The sequence below is a fragment of the Bos mutus genome, chromosome 15, assembly GCF_027580195.1.
Source record: "Bos mutus isolate GX-2022 chromosome 15, NWIPB_WYAK_1.1, whole genome shotgun sequence".
Lineage (NCBI taxonomy): Eukaryota > Metazoa > Chordata > Mammalia > Artiodactyla > Bovidae > Bos > Bos mutus.
The window spans coordinates 7,137,704-7,157,139 of NC_091631.1; the positions used below are offsets into that span (position 1 = coordinate 7,137,704).

The window sequence follows — 19,436 nt, forward strand, 5'->3', positions numbered from 1 at the left end:
AGGTAGATTTTGGGTCTGTGCTTCACACAGCACACCTAGGAATAATCCTGATCTGTAGTCGAATTCATACATTCATTCACTCGTTATTGGCTGTCACTGGCCAGGCACTTGGCTGGCAGCAGGGATGGTGACGCTGTGGGCACCGCCTCAGGATCAGAGTTGTTACCTTGCTAATTAGACAGCTAACCGTCACTGAGCGCTTCCTGTGAGACAGGCACTTCCTGTTTACTTCCGTATAAAGGGCATAGCATTTCCCACCCAGTCCTAACTCCCAGGAGGGTGATGCCAGTCTGCTGGGCACCCCAGCTCTGAGCACCTGATGTAGTCAGTAAGTGTGAATTCCTGCCATTTAACTCTCCACAACCACCACAGCTGCTCCTAGTTTTGGTTGTCCCATTTTGTACACTGAGAAATTCACACCGCTAGAAGTTGGGTAACTCGTCTGGGGCCACACAGTTCCCAAAAGGCTGAGTCAGGATTTGGATCTGGGCCGTCCAAGATCCTGAAACCTGATTAAGGAATGGGTGCAGAAAAAAAAAAAAAAAAAATTAGAGCTGGAATCAAAATGCCCACCTAGCTAGAAGCCTGGGGGAACCACGCACCTTTCTCTGCCCCCTTTGTTTATCTTATGAAGAGGGAGTTTGCAGCCTTGCCTTCCTCTTCCAGCCACCTCCTCCCTCACTGAGTCCATCAGCCAAGATAAAGAGGTAGGTGTTTTTTCTAGGGAGGAGGTTGGTGGGAGGTGGGGTAGGGAAACACATTACTGGTAACAAAGGATTGAAATGAACCCAGAATCTTGGTGTGTGTCAGGGGAGTTGTTGCTGTAGGAATCTAGTTTTAGGCTGAAAGGTTTCCAGAAAGCCTCTGAGATCCCCAAACTCCATTCTCATCTCTCTTCCCCACCACAGGATGTGTGGACAGAAAAGGACTCACCACAGTGCCCCGCCCTCCCCCTAGGGTGCCAACGAGCCCCAGATAAGATCTTTGTCCCCTGACAGTGCAATTTGCAGCAACCTGGCTGAGGTCGGATATTAGGCTGGAGGATGGAGACGTGTGAGTGTGCGTGGAGACGTGTGAGTGTGCGTGGGGGGGGGTGTTTATGGTGTCAGGTTATTTGACAAAGTCACACCAAATAAGGGGCGACCAGAAGGGTGAGCCTAGGCTGGAAGCCAGAAGGCTAAATTAAATCAAACATTAATGAGTGCCGTCTACAAAATGGGATCCATCATCCCGGCCCCATAGGTGGTTGTGGGAATTACATGAGTTAATACTTGTTAATTTCTGCAGCACGCGGTGCCTGGCACAGAGCGGGCGTTCAGCAAGACGGGGACCATTGTTGTACAACTGTGTTCTTACGCACTTCGTTATCTACCAGTCAAAGCAGAGTCCTTTTCATTTTAGATACTGGCCTAGGCCCCAGGGGATACCCCAAGGATATTTAAGACAAGGTGGCTTGCCAACCTATGGGGGTGTTGATAGTCTCACGAAAGGAGAACTTGCCACGAAAGTCTTCCCTGGGAGGCGCGGGCCCTCCGTTAGGATTCCCGACCGCCTTCCCCCCGGGGCGTGAGCGCGCCCCCCGTAGGCCATCTCCAGGAACGCCTCTGCTGGGAAGCCCGGGGGGCCCAGTCCCCCCAACCCCTCTCTCCCGCCCGCCCCGGCGGCCACCCTCGGGGGCGAGGCAGCCCGGCGCGTGGGAGGGGACGGCGCGCCATTGGCTTGTGCGCGGAACTGAGAGGAGGGACCAGCTCGGGCCGCCAGACTCGGGCAAACCCCGGCCGCACAGGGCGCCGCGCGCAGTCCAGCCGGTCCTGCCCTGCCCTGCCCCGCGCGGGCGGCGCGATGTGAGGCGCCCGAGGGCCCGAGTCCCCCAGCTCCGCGCAGCGCCGGCGCCAGCAGGCGCTACGAACGTAAGTTCTGCTCCCCGCCGCCGCTTCGGAGCCTCGCACTTTCCCTTCCCGCCGCCAGCCGGCCGGGTGCCTGCGCAGCACAGCCCAGCGGGGCTCTTGCGGCCGCAGGGACCGCCGGGGACAGTGAGGACCCAGTGCGCGCGAGCCGGGCGCCCCAGCACCTCTCGGCGCCGGCAGGCTCTGCCGGGACCCCGGGGATCTCCGCCCCCACCCCCATCCTCGGCTCTCCCGGGCGCTGTCCCGCAGCCCCTTCGGTCCTCTCGTTCGCGCTCTCCGCTCGCAGCCCTGTCCGCTGACTCGGTTTCCCTTTCTCCTCCGTCTCCCCGCTCCTGGACTGTTGATTCCGCCCTCGGCCTCCCCATCTCGGGCTCGGGCTTTCTGCTTCGGAGCGAGGGAGAAGCCGAGCGGAAAGCAGTTTCTCCCGCTCTGGGGTCTGACTCGGTCCCCGCGCTCGATTCTCTGTCCCCTCCCCCGCTCCATCCCCGTCCCCATCCTCCTCCTCCCTCCATTGTTCCCGGGTCCGGGGTGCGCGCGGCACAAACTTGCGAGACCCTTTCCTCGACCCCGCTGGGTCGAGGCTGGAGATGGCGGAGTTCCCGCTGCCCACAAGTCTGTCCGGATCTTCTGGTTCGGGGGGCCGGGGGCGGGGAGCACCGCAGGCGCCCAACCGCCCAGAGCTACCGCCTGGAGCCCCACGGCTCGCAGACTCGAGCCTCAGAAAGTGGGTGGGTGTCTGGAGCTGGGAGATAAAGGACCCATGGGAGGGGGGAGGAGCCAGACCGGGAGACCCCAGTCTCCCGGGTTGGGGGCAGCAGAGGCGGGAGCCGCGCCTAAGCCCCAGTTGTTGGGAGGGGGTTAGGGACTCACAGGTGGAAACCGGCGCTCCCCACTCTCTCCCGAGCCGCGCGTTTAGCGGGACGGGGGCAGTGCGGGGCCATTGTCCTGGCGCTCAGTGACCGGGGACTGCCAACCCTGGGCCGTGAATTCGGTCCGCCGGGGAGCCGACAGAACGCCGCGCCCACCACCCGGCGCCTCCAGCGCGGTGGGGATCTCGCTCGGCGTCCTGTCGCCCCGCCCTCCCCCGCCCGGTCCCGGGCTCCCGCCGCCCCCGCGAGGCCTCGGGGGAAGGGGGTTTCTACCCTGGAGCGAAGGGGGCGGGGGCGGGAGCTGGGTGGAGGGTGGAGGCTGAGAGCCCCGAGGCTTCTCCCGAGCTCAGAGCCCAGCGCCGACGCCCAAGGCGACCTAGACGCCCGACGGGCTCTGCACTTCCTGCTTGATTTCCTTCGGACAAACTTTTCCTGGTGGGGCCGTCCTGCGGGGAGGGCACCGTGGATGGCCGCCCCCACTGAGCGGCCTCTTGGACCTCCAGCCCTGGTGGCCTGTAGGGAGGGGGCTGATACCTTCTCTTCCTCCAGTCCGCAGATACCAGGGACTCCGTCATCACCTCCAGGCAGGTCCATGGCTCTGAGTTGCCACCTGGAAGGAGGTGGTGAGTGGGTTGTTGGAGAGCCAGGAGGGGGCAAAGTCCATTTTTCAGCCTTGTTCCGTTTAGCCCAGGGGGAGCGAAGATTTTTCTTGTTGGATTGTTAGTATAATAAATAAGACCAAGTATTCTCCAGGCCTCTGTTACCCTATCTGTAAAATGGGCCCTCTGGCCTCCAAGGTCCCCTCCAGGCCCCATTGTCTTGGGAACCTGCGGCTCTGACTCCTCCTTTTCTGCCCACTTGCTGTCAGCTTAATATATCCTTCTAAATTTGGAGTGGAGGACTGAGGCCCAAAGCCCTCCACCCATGTTTGGCTGTCAGCACCTGCTGGATCCTCAGCTCAGGCCTGTTCTCTGCAGATCTGTCAATCCCACCCCCTCCCCAGGGCCTCCGGCCCCACACTCAACTGCCTCCCCTCCGCCAGGATCTTTCCGTACTCTCTCCTCTGTCTACTGGAGGAAGGGCTTGCTGGTGCTTGTTGGTCCAGAGGTTGGCATGGGAGGGACAGTGGAATTAGCAGTGACCTGTGATATTCACACAGCCCAGAACTGTTCTTTCCTTTCTTTTATTTACTGAACAAAACTGTAAGTGAGGGCTAGGCCAACGTGATTTAATGAACAAAGTGCCAGATATAGTTCTGGGCACTGAGACAGCTATGAACAAAATTGAAAGATTCTTGCCCTTCTGGAGCTGACACAGAGTTGGGGAGGGACAAATAACTGATAAAGTAAATAAGCAAATTATATAGTATATTGAGAGGTGAGGAGGGGGGAAGTTGAGTGTTGAGGCCAAGGGTGGGGTCACCATTTCAAATAGGGTGGTCAGGGTGGTCTCCCTGAGGAGGTGACTTTTCAGCTAAGGTTTTGAGAGAGTGAGCTTTGGGGAGAGTTTCAGGGACTAAAGGTCTGGCAGAGAACAGCCTGTGCAAAGGCCCTGAGGCTGGAACACACCTGCTTTTTTTGAGGAATTGTAAGGAGCCAGCGGCTTCTCTGGTGGCTCAGTGGTAAAGAATCCACCTGCCAATACAGGAGACCTAAGAACTGTGGGTTCGATCCCTAAGTCAGAAAGATCCCCAGGAGGAGGAAATGGCAACCCACTCCGGTATTCTTGCCTGGGAATCCCAAGGACAGAGGAGTCTGGCAGGCTACCATCCATGGAGTTGCAAAGAGTCAGACAGGACAGAGTGACTGAGCACGCACACACAGGGAGCCAGTGCAGCTAGGTTAGAGTGAGAGGGTGGGGAAGAGACAGGAGACGAGGCAGGCTGAGAGGGCATAAGCATTCCCATTTCACAGATGAAGGAAATGGTGCTCAGAGATGACATGTGAGTAACCCCAGGGCAAGCCACTCGGGAGAGGCAGCTGCAGGGTGGGGTGCCCAGTGTTCTAACTCCAAGCCCATAATATTTTCCCTTCACCGTGCATCGCAACCATTTATTCACAACAGTGGTTGCGTCTCTCGCAGGGTCAGGCCTGGCCAAATGCTAGGGACATGGAGGGGAGCCACCCAGGCTCAGTCCTGGCCCTCCCCAGGTGCTCCCTCCCCACCTGTGGTCAGTACACTCAGGCTGGCATCTTCAGGCTGGCATCTTCCTCCTGAGCCAGAGTGACCCGAGTTCTCTCTTCCCACTTCTTTCCTACGGCCCCTCCCCTGTAAGCACCCCCACTCCGTATCCACATGTGGCCACTCCAGAGAGACCTGTTCTGAAGCTGATATGGCCAGGGGAGAAACAGTTGAATTTCCTTGTCTGAAAATAATAGCAACATAATTTCTGAGCCTTCACCAGAGATCAGTACTGTTTTAGGTGTTTTTGTGCCACTTCTCATCGGTGGGAGGTATGTGTCATTATGACAGAGGAGGAAACTGAGGCCCAGAGAGGTGGTGTCACAGGCCCAAGGCCATGCAACTAGCAAGTGATGGAACCAGGATGTCAGCACAGGTCTTTTGAGTCATGCCAGAGCCCCACATCCTGGGGAAGGTGGTTGGTTCTGGCCTGTGGTTCTGGCCCATCCAGGCCCCAGGAGAAGTACCGGGACCTTTCTGCTTGCCTCTCCCAACCCACCCAAAGGGCAAATAGCTTCTTGCTTATGAAAAAGTTGGCTCAAAATAGTGGAGCATCTCTTCAGGGAAACTCCCTTTCTCCTCCCCTCCAAGTTTCTGAGTATCTTCATGGGTGGGGGAGGTGGGAGGAGTCGGAGGGGCGAGGGCTATGTCCACTGCCTTCTCATAAGAACTCGTGGGATCTGGAAGCCAGGCTGTCCTGATGACTGTGGCCCCACATGGTCTGGAAGCACCAGCTGCCTTTGAGGGCCCTGACGTGGTCACTGGGCCAAGGGGGAGGCTGGCCCATTCCTGGGTTGAAAAGGACAGGAATTCTCCATGTGTTCTGTCCTTTATGACAGTAGGGACAGGGATGCCCCTCGCAGTGACTCCTGAGTGGTGGTGGATGGCCGTCAAAGGGCTGCCCCCCCACTGTGACCCCTGCCCCCTAGGTCCCCTCCTTCTTGCCCCTTGCCTGCCCTGCCCTCTCACCCTCTCCAACACAGCAGGGGATGTTTATTTTTTTTCTGTCCCTAAGGCCTTAGAGATGTTCGTGATGAAAATGTGGGCTTTCCTCTGTCCTGGAAATTCTGTAGCTTCAAAAGAAAGAGAACTAGTAGAAAGGCAGCAAGAATGTGTGTTTCCAGAGCCAATGAGCGAGGTGCTGGTGGGACTTGGGGGCGGGACAGCCTGTGCTGGATTCTTTACTGGAACTGGAGTGTGGCTGGTGAGTGACAGGGTCTGGAAACCAAGTCAGGAATATCACAGCCAGGAGGGGCCCTGGAAACTACACTTCCATTTTTGAGACGGAGTAAACAGTCCCAATATCGGCTTACCCTCTCCTACCGGGGCAGAGTCTGTTGTTGACCTCAGTTGTCTGGTCTCCCAGCCCAGTGACTCAGGACTCAGCCTTGCAGCTTCTGTCAAAGCCTCTGCTGCCAGCTCCTGTGTTCCTGGAGGTTCTTGGAAATGGGTCGTGGAATTCCTTTCTTGACTACTGAGCCTTGTCATGGGGGCAGGTTTATGTCCCTGCGGGATTCGAATCGTGTTCTTTCCTCTCCTCGGTCGGTTCTACTCTGTCATCCTCGCCCTTGACACATCCTTAGCCCGGGTGGTGAAGCTGGTACCCAAGAGAGGTGGATGGCGAGGCCCCGCCCTCCCCTGACTCACTGGCTTCTTGTGAGACAAGGGGGGCTGGCCTTTAGAATAACTGCGCTCTGCTCTCGAGGGACATGCTGCAAGGAAGTCCTGCCGCGTGGTACCCTCACCTCGGCTTCTGCCCTTAGCCCATGTGCGCTGAGAAAACCCCCAACCCTGGCACAAGCCTGCACCCCAAAGGCCACCGTGGTCATGGCCGTGATGCAGCTGTGTAACCCTGCTGGCAGCCCAGTAAGTCAGGTGTTGCAGGAAGTCAATCTGCCCAAAGGCACAGGACTCGTAGGGCAGAGCCCGGAGACTTGGACCCTTGAGACTGGAGACTCACTCTGCCTGAGGGCCTAACCAAGCGGAGGGTCAGGGCTGGGGGTCTTTAGACCCCCCCTCCTGCCCAAGGGGCTGATGGGCTGCCCTAGGGAAGGAATGCAAGAAGGATGATGCTGGCTCTGGATCCTAGCCCCCAGGGTGCCCTTGCTGGGGCTCTCCCTGCCCCGCTTCCCTCTTCGCAGAGCCGGGAGACTCCGGCTCTCACTTCCCCCACTCCTCCACTGCATGTTCCAGTCCCCATTTCCAGCTATTCTGTACCAACGTGATAACAGAACAATGGGTCTCCCTGCAGCCCTCCCCGGGTCCTGCAAGAGTCACAGGGCCTTCATCCAAGGGAGGCTGGACCCCAGGGCGGGGTTCACGTGCTGGCAACCCGCCAGGGACTTTCAAGGGGAGATGTGATGGGGAAGAAAGCTTAGAGCTCAGTTCTTGTTGGATGTCATGTTCAGCACACCACACCCCCAGCCCACACATGGGCACGTGCGCGCACATACACACACACACACACACACATGAGCTCCTCTCTGAATATCCATTAGGCACCATTAACTTGGTTGGAATTTCAGCTTTGTCAGTTAGCCCGAGATACACATGTGCATAAGTCACTTGGGCCTTAGTTTCCTTATCTGTAATACAGCCGTTCTCATTGGGCTCTGGGGGTGAGCGCAGAGTTCCTGGTCTGGAAGTACTTGTTCACTGCCTCCTTTCCTGGGATGGATGATCGGGGGGCGTTTCTCCTTACAGGTGCACTGGCCCTCTTGCAGAGGGTCATGTTTGCAAAGGAAGCAGCTCTTGGCTCTGATACTCAGCAGCAGTGACTCCCCACTGAATCACCAGAGGCTTGGCAGCTGGTGGGTGTTTTGGGCCCCCTCCCCTGCCGGTTAGGTTCCTAAGCCAGCCCTTGTGGGGGCACAGTCTTCAAGAAGGGGACTGCTCTGCAGTCCATCTGTTTCTATGGAAACCAGGCTTCCCTGGAAGGCTCTGGGGGGTGGTTGGGAGAGAGGTCCTGCAAAACTGGCATGGGAGTGATGCCCCAGCCCCACGGATCTGCTGTGGGGGCAGGGCCTGGACAGCTGCCCCATTAGTGTTGTTAATTGCTGTCCTTTGGGGAGCACCAGGGGCCACGCCCCTCCACTGCTTTTTCTCAGTCTGTCTAATCAAAACCCTGAGAGCTAAGAATTCGTCCTGTGGTTTCACAAATGAGGAGGCTCGGAGAGGTTAGGTAACTTTCCTGACATCACAGAACAATTGAGAGAAAGGGTTGGGGGTTTGAACCCAAGTTTGCCCAATCATTAAGTATATACCCACCCTCCCATCCCCCCGCCCCGATCCTTGTAACACCCCCCCACAACACTCCCCCACCCCAATGAGCCCTTCTCTCGGTGCAGTCTCTGGGGGCGTTGCTCAGCCTCTGTCCCATCACAGCTCCTTCCGTCTTTCAGGCTCTGGGAGCTGTTTGCGGGTATTCTTTTCTGGCCTCAGAAAAGGAAGGAGGAAGGGCCTACGTAGGCGGGGGTCCGATCTTGGCCAGCAGGGTGCCTCAAAACCCTTCCCCCCAACTTCTGTCACAAATTTTTGTTGAACTCCTCCCACACCCCAACCTGTCCAGGCCCTGCCCTGTGGCACTCCCCTCCAGATGGCTGCGCTTTCTGAGGTCCGGGGAGGGGGGTCTCATCCCATGCTCTCATCCAATCACCACCCATTTCCTGGGCACCCCAGATGCCAGGGAAAACCCGAGTCACTCTCAGGGAGTCTTCAGCACCCCTGACCTACTTGCCCAAGGCCGCCTGGCCGGAGGAGGTGTCAGATTGGAACCCAACTCTGCCTGACCACAGAGTCCCTTCCCTGCCCTTTCTGTGTCACCAGCTCAGGCATGGCCTGGGGCAGGGCCTGCCCGCGCTGGGCCTCAGGTGTCTGCCTTGTCCTACCAGTGTTTGGATCAGAGCCTCCCCTCGGGCCCTGCCAGCTCAGAGGGTGATCCTGAGTCTTCTGCAGGGGGTGGGGGAGGCCTGCTTGCCTTGGCCCCACTGTCTGGTCTTCTGTGCCGTTGAGTATCTCTGTGTCCGGGGGCCCGCGGGACGGTTCTCAGGTGGGGAGATTACCAGCTCTACCTTCAGATCGCTGGGTCCTGGGGAGGCCAACTGGCCCTGAAACCCTGAGAAGGATGGGCCAGAAGTGGCCTGTGGCCGCCACTGAGAGTTCAGAGCGACGAGGGCACTGTGCCCTGGGGAGGTGCCCTGGAGGAGGGCGCTGCAAAGCCCTTGAGGAGCCGGGGGCCTCGGGGTGGGAGGAGCAGAGGGCAGTGGTTCAGAAAGGGGAACAACTGTTCGAAGGCCCATGATTTGCTGGTTTATTGGGAATTGAGGTCAGAGAAGCTGGCTGGAGGCAGCATGCAAAAGGTCATGAACGCTGGGTCTGGGGGCTGCAAGCCGAATTTCCCCTTCTCCTAGCCTGGCTGGTGGAGAGGCAGCCCTCCTCCCGCCCCTCGCTCACTTGCCTTGGGCAGCCTGGCACCCCCCGGGGGAGCCCTAGGGGCCCTTCAGGAGGCAGTGGGGCCTGGGAACGGAAGCGCGACAGCTGTGACAGGCAAGCTTTTTCCACTTGCACGGCTGGGTGAGGAGAGGGGAGGCGAAGGAGCTCGGCCTGGCCTGGCCCTGGGCAGGGCGGAAGGGCGCTTTGCTGTTGGCACCTGCCCGTACACACTCCCTCCCTCCCCCGCACTTCTGCAGAGTGCCCCTTCTCATTAGCACAGGGGCAGAAACTGGGAGAGCTTCAGTGCCTTACAGAAGCAGGATTTGAACCCAGGTCTGGCTGTCCCAAAGCCAGTGTCTAGCTGGGGTGCAGCAAGGGAGCGGGGGACACTCCCTCCATCCTCTGTTAGGTTAAAGTGGGGCCGCTCCTAAAAAAGATACCTGGAGAGGCCTTGAAAGGGAGGACAATTCATCGGCAGATGAGGGTGTGTGGGGTCGTCTTGGGACTGGGTGCTTAAGGGTTGGTGAGAGCTGCCCACCTGCCCTCCCTGGGGGGATAGGGCCTGGTCCTGGGGTGAAGGAGCCCCCGGGACTCAGTGCTCAGAGCGGTTAGCTCCATAGGGCCGGCTGGCTGCTGGGGATCCTGCTCCCTGGAGATAAAGTTCAGGATCTCACTTTGCCTGGGAGGCTGCAGGGTCCGTTGTCAGTGGTGAGCTCACTGCCGGGACCCGGGGGGCCTCCAGGGGTGGCGACAATGGGTCCCCCCGGCCCAGGTGCCTGATGGCAGTGTCTGTGAATAAGGCTTATCCCACCTCAGTGATGCTGGATGTCCGATGGTGCCCAGGACGCTGTGACCTCCCCCTGTCCGTACCAGCCATGGGCCTGTGGTGCCAAGGGGAGCATTGTGCTGTGTTGGTGGGGAGGGCACAGGGGGCAGAGGAAGGCAGCCGACCCTCCTAGCAGGGATCGCTGACCTGGCCCGGAGCGTCAGCCTTAGGCGATGGGATTGAGATCTTGGGGCTTTGTCCAGCCGGTGGAGACGTTAGGAAATGCTAGTTCGGCCATTCTCCTGACCCTCCCCAGTCTCCTGACCCTCCCCAGTCTCCATCCGAGCCCCTGCCGCATGGGGGGCGTGGGGAGGAGGGGGTGTTTGTGTATCAGTGCTCATCTCAGCCGAGTGCTTGGCGTGGGCCCGGCACTGCCCTATGCTCTCCCCACACGTGTTTTCTCACAGCATCCTGGTGAGGGAAGACCCTTGGCTTTCCCAGCTGCAGATGGGGCCACTGAGGCCCAGAAAGGTTAAGTGACTTTCCCACAGGCACACAGCTAAGAAGTGGTAGACCTGGGCTTTGAACTCGGGAGAGTATGGCTTCGGCAGCTAAGCTCTTCCGGCTTTAGCAGTTAGCTGGCCCTTTATAAACTACTTTCTGGCCATTATTTAGTATCCTTTGACTAGCCCTAGGGAAGATGTAAGGATTATTGTTTCCATTTCACAGATGAGAACACTGGGGCTCAGAGAATCAACTTGCTCTGATTGGTGGCTGACAGATCAGCTTCCCCACCCCCACCCAGGCTGTAAGCTGCTTAAGGGCAGGGCTGGGTGCTACCACCCCGTGCCCGCCTCACAGCTCAGCCTCACTAAATGAACTTCTTTCCTTTAAACATGCAGGTGCTCTGCTGTGTGCTGGGACCAAGCTTCCCTTTTTGCCCCTGAATCTCTAGGAGCTGAGAATTACAGCTCCATTTCACAGATGGGGAAAACTGAGGCTCCGAGCTACGTGACTTGCCCACACAGCTAGTAACAGGCACAGCAGTGAGTCAGGCAGCCTGGCCGGTCTAGGTGAGAAGGGTTAAAATGCCAGGGAGACCTATATGAAGGGTCAAAGTCAAGTTTGAGAATAGCTGATGCTGGGGAGACCAGGAAGGAATAGGAACACGCGTGCGTTGTGGGGATATGTAAACGGTTCGCTGCTTTGGAACGCAGTCTGGCACTTTCCCTAGAGTTGACTGTAGATTTACTGTATGTTGTAATTCAGTATAATTCCACGCCCAAGCATTTACCTTAGAGAAATGAAAACTCATGGTCACCCCCCCAACCTGCAACGAATATTTATGGCAGCTCTATTCTCAACAGTCAAACTCTGGAACAACTCAGATGTCCATCAGTGAGTGAGAGACAGGGGAAACGAACTGGTATGTTGGCATCCGGGAATACCACTCTCCTGCCAAGGGGAAGGGACCGTCCATACACACAGCATGGATGGGTCTCAAAGGCAGGACGCTGAATGAAAGAAGGAAGCGGGTCTCCGAGGTTATATACATAAATGATTCTATTTGTGTAACGCATGTGCACAAACAAAACTATAGTGACAGATGCCAGGTAACAGATCGCTGGTTGCCAGGGGTTAGGGCAAGGGGAGGGTCCGAGTGGTAAGGGTCCTGATGTGGAGGAGGTGGTTACCTGCCCTTGTGCTATGATTGTTAGCACTACAGACCACAGAGAAGGTCCGTTTTGCTGTATGCAAATAAACAAAAGACCAAAGGGGAGGCTGGAAGCGGAAGGGTGGCTGCCAGGTGCTTCCTTGGTGGAGGGCCGGATGGGGGCCAGGTCTGGGCTGTTCCTCACAGTGGCTCACTGACTCCCGTGGGCAGCCTCCAGTGGTCCATCTGGCATCGGGAGGGATGCAAGTCTAATTATACCTTCTACCTGGATCTCCAAGAAGGTGGTAGCAAGTGACTGAGCTGTGATAGTGCCTGGGCCGCCTCCCCCCGCCTCCCGCCGTGAGGAGCCCAGTTACACCCTGGCTGCCCCAGGCTGGGGTTGGCGGCCACCCCCTCTCTGACCGGCATTGGGCATTGGGCTGCCTTCTGGGTCACTGCCAGCTGCCGCCTCCCACTCCCCGAGCGTGTATATACAAAGGAGGGAAGAGCACAGCTGCCTTCTTTTAGATGAGGTGCTAGGCTGCGGGGCTTAGGAGGGCTGCTGGGTCTGGACATCACTCACAAAAGACCTCCAGTCAAAAGCAGGGACATTACTTTGTCAACAAAGGTCCGTCTAGTCAAGGCTATGGTATTTCCAGTGGTCATGTATGGATGTGAGAGTTGGACTGTGAAGAAAGCTGAGCGCCGAAGAATTGATGCTTTTGAACTGTGGTGTTGGAGGAGAATTTTGAGAGTCCCTTGGACTGCAAGGAGATCCAAAGTCCTGGGTATTCATTGGAAGGATTGATGCTGAAGCTGAAACTCCAATACTTTGGCCACCTGATGCGGGAAGCTGACTCATTTGAAAAGATCCTGATGCTGGGAGAGATTGAAGGTGGGAGGAGAAGGGGACAACAGAGGATGAGATGGTTGGGTGGCATCACTGACTCAATGAACATGGTTTGGGTGAACTCCGGGAGTTGGTGATGGACAGGGAGGCCTGGCGTGCTGCGGTTCATGAGGTCGCAAACAGTTGGACACGACTGAGCGACTGAACTGAAACTGAATGACCATTGTCTCCAGACTCGGGGCTGGTGTGCGCCATGCCCAGTTCATCCGGTCTAAAGCCACAGTATCTGAACGTCCCGCCGTTTGAGTCTTTGTTCTGATGTTTGTTTGCTGGGCGCTTTATTTTGTTCTGAGACACCGGGAGGCTGGAGGGCTGGAGGTGACCTGAGGATGTGTCCGTGCCCTCCCTCTGGAAGCCCTGGCTGTGGCTGGGAGGCTGAGACGTTGGCTAGGGCCACACGACAGGAAGACCTGCATCTGAGGCCTGGTCAGGGGCGTCTGGCAAGCCCACCTCGGGTCCCTGGCTGAGGCACAGGCAACTTCTGAGCCTTGTCGGTTATCGGGGGGTGGTTCTCCTGCCCTGCTGGAGTTACTGTGGGTGGGAATGAGGTGCAGGAATGTGGGAGGCACCCAGCATGCGTGGGGCACCTACTGGGGGGGGGGCTTGCTAACCATTTTTTAAACCTGGTCTCTGTTGAACTTCATTGAACTTGGCTTCCTCATCTGTAGAATGGGTACAAGCGGTATCCATCTAGCAGGATGGCTGTGGTTACAGGAGGCCCCCTTGGGGCCAGCTTCTGGACACCTTGACCTCACTGTGGCTTCCACTCTTGTCTCCTTCGCATAGACTTTGTGCTGACTGAAGGTGAGGACGGCCACTCAACTCACCTCAGCGTCCTCATCGCCCGGCACACAGTAGGTGCTCAGGATCCGGCTGGAGGTGGAGCTGGAGGAGGCTGGCGACTGGGGGCCTTCGCGGTTTATGGGCTGGAGGTGGGGGAGAGCAGGGAGAGGCAAGGTCAGATTGCTGCCCCCGAGCCCGGCCAGCCCTCCTCTGGCTCGGCTGGGTCCTGGGGTCCCCCCTCCCCTTCTTTCCAGTGCTGGCAGGCTGAGTGGAGGTTGTCTGGGAGTGTGGGTGGGTGGGTGGGGGGGCTTGCTGGCAGTAGGAATTGTATGGGCAAAAATTTAGTAGGGGCCTGGACCCCAGCACTCAGGACCCCTACCCAGGCTTGGGCAGACCTTTCCCTTTTTTGGCAAGGCTGACCCAGGCCCCAGTTAACTCCTTGCCTCCAAGAATCTTTGGGTCTGGTCTCCATCTAGGCCTGAATGCCTAGTCCTAGGCCTACACTTCCCCTAGGACTGTCTGTAAGGCTCCCTCCAGCCTGGTCACTAGGGGTAGGCCACATCCGTTTAGGCCAGACAGGCTGATAGAGCTGGAAGGCCTTAAGAACATCTGCCCTAACCCATTTTACAGATGAGGAAGTTGAGGCCAGGATAGGGCAGTGAGTTGCCTGTTTCATCTCACAGCTGGGTGGTTAGGGAGCCCAGAACTAAGCCCAGGCCCTCAGAGTCCTCCTCTAGGTGTCCACCTGCTGCCCTAGGCTGACGGGGAGGCCTCCCCCAGGCCCCAGGCTGGGGTCTGGCCGCCTTCTGAGATCTGGATGCCAGTCAAGGTCAGTGTCTGAGACCGGTGTTTCCCCGCAGCTCTGCTGCAGAGGCCGGGCTCCAGGACAAGATGGCAGCCAAGCAGCCCCCACCTCTCATGAAGAAACACAGCCAGACGGACCTCGTGAGCCGCCTGAAGACCCGCAAGATCCTCGGTGTGGGCGGGGAGGACGACGACGGGGAGGTCCACCGCTCCAAGGTGGGCCGGGCTCGAAGGAGGGGCCTTGAACCAGCCACGCGTGGGGGTCTGCCTCTGAGCACCAATTTGAGGAGGCGGGTCTGGCCCACTGTTTGGGGAGAAGAGTAGCTGAGACCCGTATAGCTGCAGGGGGCCCCTAGATTCAGCTCATATTTTCTGGAACTGTAATGGATATGTCAGAGGAATAGCAGCAATAATGAAAACGGATGGTTAGAATTAGTTGAGTGCTGATTATTTGCTTGTTATGGCACCAGCTGCTCTATAAGCATTTTTTAATCTTCCTGTTAGCCCTGGGAGATGTAGGTTCAGTTATTAACCCATTTTATGGATGGGAAAACTGAGGCTCAGAGAGATTAAAGATTTGCCCAGGACCACACCAATAAATGGTAGAGCCAGGCTTCAAGTCCACAACTGGCAGATGCCTGAACTCACATTCTCAGGCCCCATATTTTCAGCTTCCTCTGGGCCCTGGTATCAAGAGGAGGCAGAGTGTGGCCTCAGTGTGACCCTCCCAGCCTAGGTCACTCTGGCTAAGCAGAGGCACCCAGGTGGGTCCCTGGGCATCTGGCGGGCTCTGGGAGGTAGGGAGTGAGCTGGGCAGACAGCGCTGCCTTCTGACCCCTCTCTGTCCACAGATCAGCCAGGTCTTAGGCAATGAGATCAAGTTTGCTGTTCGAGAGCCTTTGGGGCTCAGGTGAGCATTGACTTGTGAGTGTTGGCGGGGGGCAAGGCTGTGGGGTGGGGCCCTGTGTAGTCTTGTCCCTGGTTCCCTCCTCCAGACCAGCTATCCCTCCATTTGCCTGGAGAAGGGAGGGTCCGGGGTGGGGCCTGAGGGTGGCAGCGAGCGGTCTGCCTCTGACCTTCCTCTCTGCGTCTCCCCAGAGTCTGGCAGTTTGTCTCTGCTGTGCTCTTCTCCGGCATTGCCATCATGGTGAGTCCCTGCCCCAGCCCTGGGACCCGGCGCCCTCTGCTGCCCTGGGACCCCCTGCTGCCGTTGCCCACAGGGCCATCGGACCATCATACTGACGCCTCTGCTGTCCAGGCTCTCTGGCCGCCTCTCTGACCTGTGCGGATGCTCATACCCCCTGTGCCCTGCCCTGGAGCATCCAAGGTCCCCTGGTCCACAGTCCTGACTGTTTGTCCTTGGAACCTGAGATCTCTGTTGCCATGGACGGGGTGGGGGCAGTCAGGGTCCTGGCCCTGGACTGCTGCTGGGGAAAGGAAGGAGATGACCAAGGGGGGAAGGTTCCACAGGGAGTCACCCCAAGCCTCCCGCCCACTGTCCACAGGCCCTTGCCTTTCCTGACCAACTCTATGATGCGGTCTTCGACGGAGCGCAGGTGACCAGTAAGACCCCCATCCGCCTCTATGGCGGTGCCCTCCTCAGTGAGTATTGCTGGGCAGACGCCTGGAAGGTGATGAGCAACTGCGGGGGGGACCATGGAGGGTGAGGGAAACCTGGGGGGCCTTTCTTTTCTTTGTGCTGGGGCTCCGCTTCCCCTTCAGCTGCCGAGTCTGTCTCTGCTGGGTGTGTGCTACCATCTTGCGGCCACTGGTGGAGCATCGCCTGTAGTTTGGGGCTGTTCTTAACCATCGTCTGAGACAAAGCACTTACTGAACGCTTGCTGTGTGCAGTGCTCCACCAGGGCACTGGGATAGAGAGATGAAGGCAGCCCAGGCTCCGCCCTCCAGGGTCTCACAGCCTAGACGAGGAGGTGGAATCAGCACAGCGTCTGTAAAACCCTCACTGCTTCTGTTTCTTCTCCAGCCTGAGTTACACGCAAGCAGTGCCTGTTAGGAAACTGCATTTAAACCCCAGCACCTGTGGTGTCCTTCGCGCCGCCAGAACTTTCTATGGCTCCCTATTACCTGCAGGCTAAAGTCCCAGTCTGACATTTCGGGTTATCAGTGGGGTGCAATCCAGCCTCCCTTCCAAAACCTCCCTGCCTGTGAGTGGGGGCAGGGGATCCCTGGGGTCCGGCTACTTTGCCGAAGGGAAGAGGAGCAGACCCCTTGCCCCCATCTCAAGAGGGGGGATCAGGCCGCCCCGCACCCAGTCCCCTCCTTGTCCTTCACCCCAGGCATCTCCCTGATCATGTGGAATGCTCTCTACACGGCTGAGAAGGTCATCATCCGATGGACTCTGCTCACTGAAGCCTGCTACTTCTCGGTCCAGTTCTTGGGTGAGTCCTGAGCTGGACAGTTGGGGGTTGGGGGGGCGGTGGGTAGCTGATGGGGTGCCAGTAACTTGGTCCCTGACCTCCCAACTCTTGCCACTTGATTTCTGGGAAGTGATGAAAACCTGTTTGAGGGGGAGGGACCCATGTGGCCGCGTTCACCTGTGAGCCTGCACGCTGTGCCCACACGGCCGACGTGCGCCTGTGCCCTCCTGAATGCACGTCCATGCACCCACCACCCACTGCTCCCTCGTGTCCCCAGCACAGTGGGGGACAACACACGCCCAACCGTGCCCACATGCTTGCCCCTGTCCCTGCCACACGTACCTGTGGGGTTGGGTGGCCGGCCGGACGGCCCAGCTCAGGACGGGGGTGGGGTCAGCCAGGCAGCTGCACCGGGGCCCCTGGCCTCTCGTGCTGGGGGGTGAGGAACAGCGCTCCTGACCCCTGCCCCTCCCGCCTCTCTCCCACAGTGGTCACTGCCACGCTAGCCGAGACAGGGCTCGTGTCTCAGGGGATCCTGCTGCTGCTGGCCAGCCGCCTCCTTTTTGTCGCCATCAGCGTTTACTACTATTACCAAGTCGGCCGAAAACCCAAGAAGGTGTAGCCACCCGCAGGGCCAGGGGCCCCTCAGGGGCAGGGAGGCCCTGGGACCGCCCTAGGGTCCCCTTTGGTTCTGGAAGGCAGGAAGCACCCTGCCCCGGGCAGGCAGGGCGGGTGCCTTCCCCTTCCTCCCTGGATGCTGTGATCTTGGGCCCTCAGGGCTGGGGAGGGGACGGGCCCTTCTACCCCGTCCTGCCCCCCCGCACGGTGAAGCCTCCTTCTCGTGGGTCTCCCGGCCTCTGGATCCCCTGGACAGACGCTCATGGGAGAGCTTGAGTCACAGGCCTCCGGCCAGGCCAGGCCCCTTCTTCCCCTATCATGAGACCCTTCTTTCTTGAGAGGCTGTGGACCGCCTCCCTGTCCGTCCCCTGCACCCCCCGGCCAACGATGCCCAAGCAGCCAGACTTGGCTTCCGCCCCTGCTTGGAAAACCCGAGACCTCGACCCAGGGGCCCTGCCCTTCCACGCAGGCCCTCTCCGCACACAGGGGCCCCTGTGCTCTTTAAGCACCCAGCACAGCTGTGGGCTGGCAGGGAGCCCTGTGGGGGGCCGCCTTTGAGCCGACACCTCCCTTTCCGCCTCCCAGGAGCAGCGGGGCCCTGTCCTCAGCCCCAGCCTCACTCTTGGCTTCTCTGCCTCAGCCCAGCTCGTGGAGGCCCTTCCCACCCCGGCCCCAGGCTGGCCCTGACAGATGAACACCCCAGTAACCCCGGATGAAGGCCACCTGTCAGTGATGGGGCTTGGGGATCAGGCAGAGAGAAAACACTTCCTCCTCACTTGGGCATGTCCTCTGGGGTCTGCTGCACACCTGACTCAGCCCCCTCGTCCACCGTCCCCCCTTCCCCAGCGTGCTGCCCTGAGGCCCGGCTGTGGGTGTGACTGGGTACCCTTCAAAGCTCAGCAGGGCAAAAAAAATAGAAACAATTCAGCAGGCCGCCTCCACTCACACCCATCTCCCCCAGTGCCCCGGAGGGGCTGAGACCCCTGCAGGTCCAGCACCCTGTGCCCACCACCCACCGCGAGTCCCTCACCCGACGCCCTCCCTCGCTCCGTCACACAGGGATTGGCGGCCCCGGTGTCCTGGGGACGCGTGTGCAGGGAAGCAGGCCGGGCCCCAGACTTGCCTCCTGTCTAAGCACCATGTTGAAGGGGCGGAGTGGTTGGTCCTGAGGTGTAGCCCAGCTCCGGCTGCTGCCACTTGGGGGCCTCCCACCCCGACCTTGGGCCTCACTGCCCTCCCCTACACCCACAGCCATCCCAGCGGCCACAAACCCGGCCACATGGCCTTTGCCCAGTGATGCCATCACTGTTAACCGAGGCCCGCCCGGCAGGTTGGGAGCCCAAGGCTGCTGACTGCGGCCGAGGGCAGGGGAAGCGGGACCCTGAGGACGGGCCATTCCCGCCTGGCCTCCGTCTCTTGGGCTGAGGTTCTAGTCTCTCTGTAGAATCCTGTCCACCCCCCCACACCCCTCCACCGAGTCCCAGGCAGGCCCAGAGTCAGTGCAGCCTTTGGGAGGTGGAGGTGGTGTCTGGCGGGCCATGCCTTCCGGCCCTGCTGTGTTGAAGCTGACCCATGCTTTTTGAGGAGGTGGTGTTGGTGTCTGGCGGGCCATGCCCTCCGGCCCTGCTGTGTTGAAGCTGACCCATGCTTTTTGAGGCCTGGCTAATGCGCCAGCAAGTGATGGACGGTTTGTCCTAAGAACCAACCGCTGAGCAGGGGAGGGATGCTGGCATGGAAGGGGGAAGCGTGGGCGCCGGAGCAGGGCCAGGCCAAGCCAGCCAAGCTGGGGTGGGCGGCACGGCCGTGGCTCCGGAGAGGGTGGACGAGGGCCCGCAGGGACGGCGCTGTCCCTCCTAAGGTTCAAGAAGATCCAGGATGGCTCTACTCGGTTCACTCCCGCCAAGCTCCTGCCCTGGCCCCAGCCTCCTCTGCCCCCACCCCCAATCAAGACCACCGTTCCTCACGGTCACTATTTATTCTTCGTTCCTTTTTCTTTTTGTAAGAAACAGTCACAAAAACCAGTGCAAAACCATCAGTGTGGGCGTCCTGTTTTATATTACAAAAACTCCTCTTGATAGATAATATAAAAAAGGGAGGCTCACGGGGGATAAACATGATAAATTAGCTCTGCTACC

General features: G+C 58.8%; 1 protein-coding gene across 1 annotated transcript; it reads left to right on the forward strand.

Moving 5' to 3' along the window:
* The first annotated feature begins 1,743 nt into the window (after positions 1 to 1,743).
* On the forward strand, positions 1,744 to 19,336 carry TP53I11 (tumor protein p53 inducible protein 11). Its single transcript, XM_005905142.3, has 8 exons — positions 1,744 to 1,910; positions 13,505 to 13,572; positions 14,362 to 14,521; positions 15,157 to 15,215; positions 15,404 to 15,452; positions 15,811 to 15,907; positions 16,603 to 16,704; positions 17,172 to 19,336. The coding sequence occupies exons 3-8, from the start codon at positions 14,393 to 14,395 to the stop codon at positions 17,303 to 17,305; spliced, it is 570 nt and encodes a 189-aa protein (XP_005905204.1). The 5' UTR covers positions 1,744 to 1,910; positions 13,505 to 13,572; positions 14,362 to 14,392; the 3' UTR covers positions 17,306 to 19,336.
* The last annotated feature ends 100 nt before the right edge of the window (positions 19,337 to 19,436 follow it).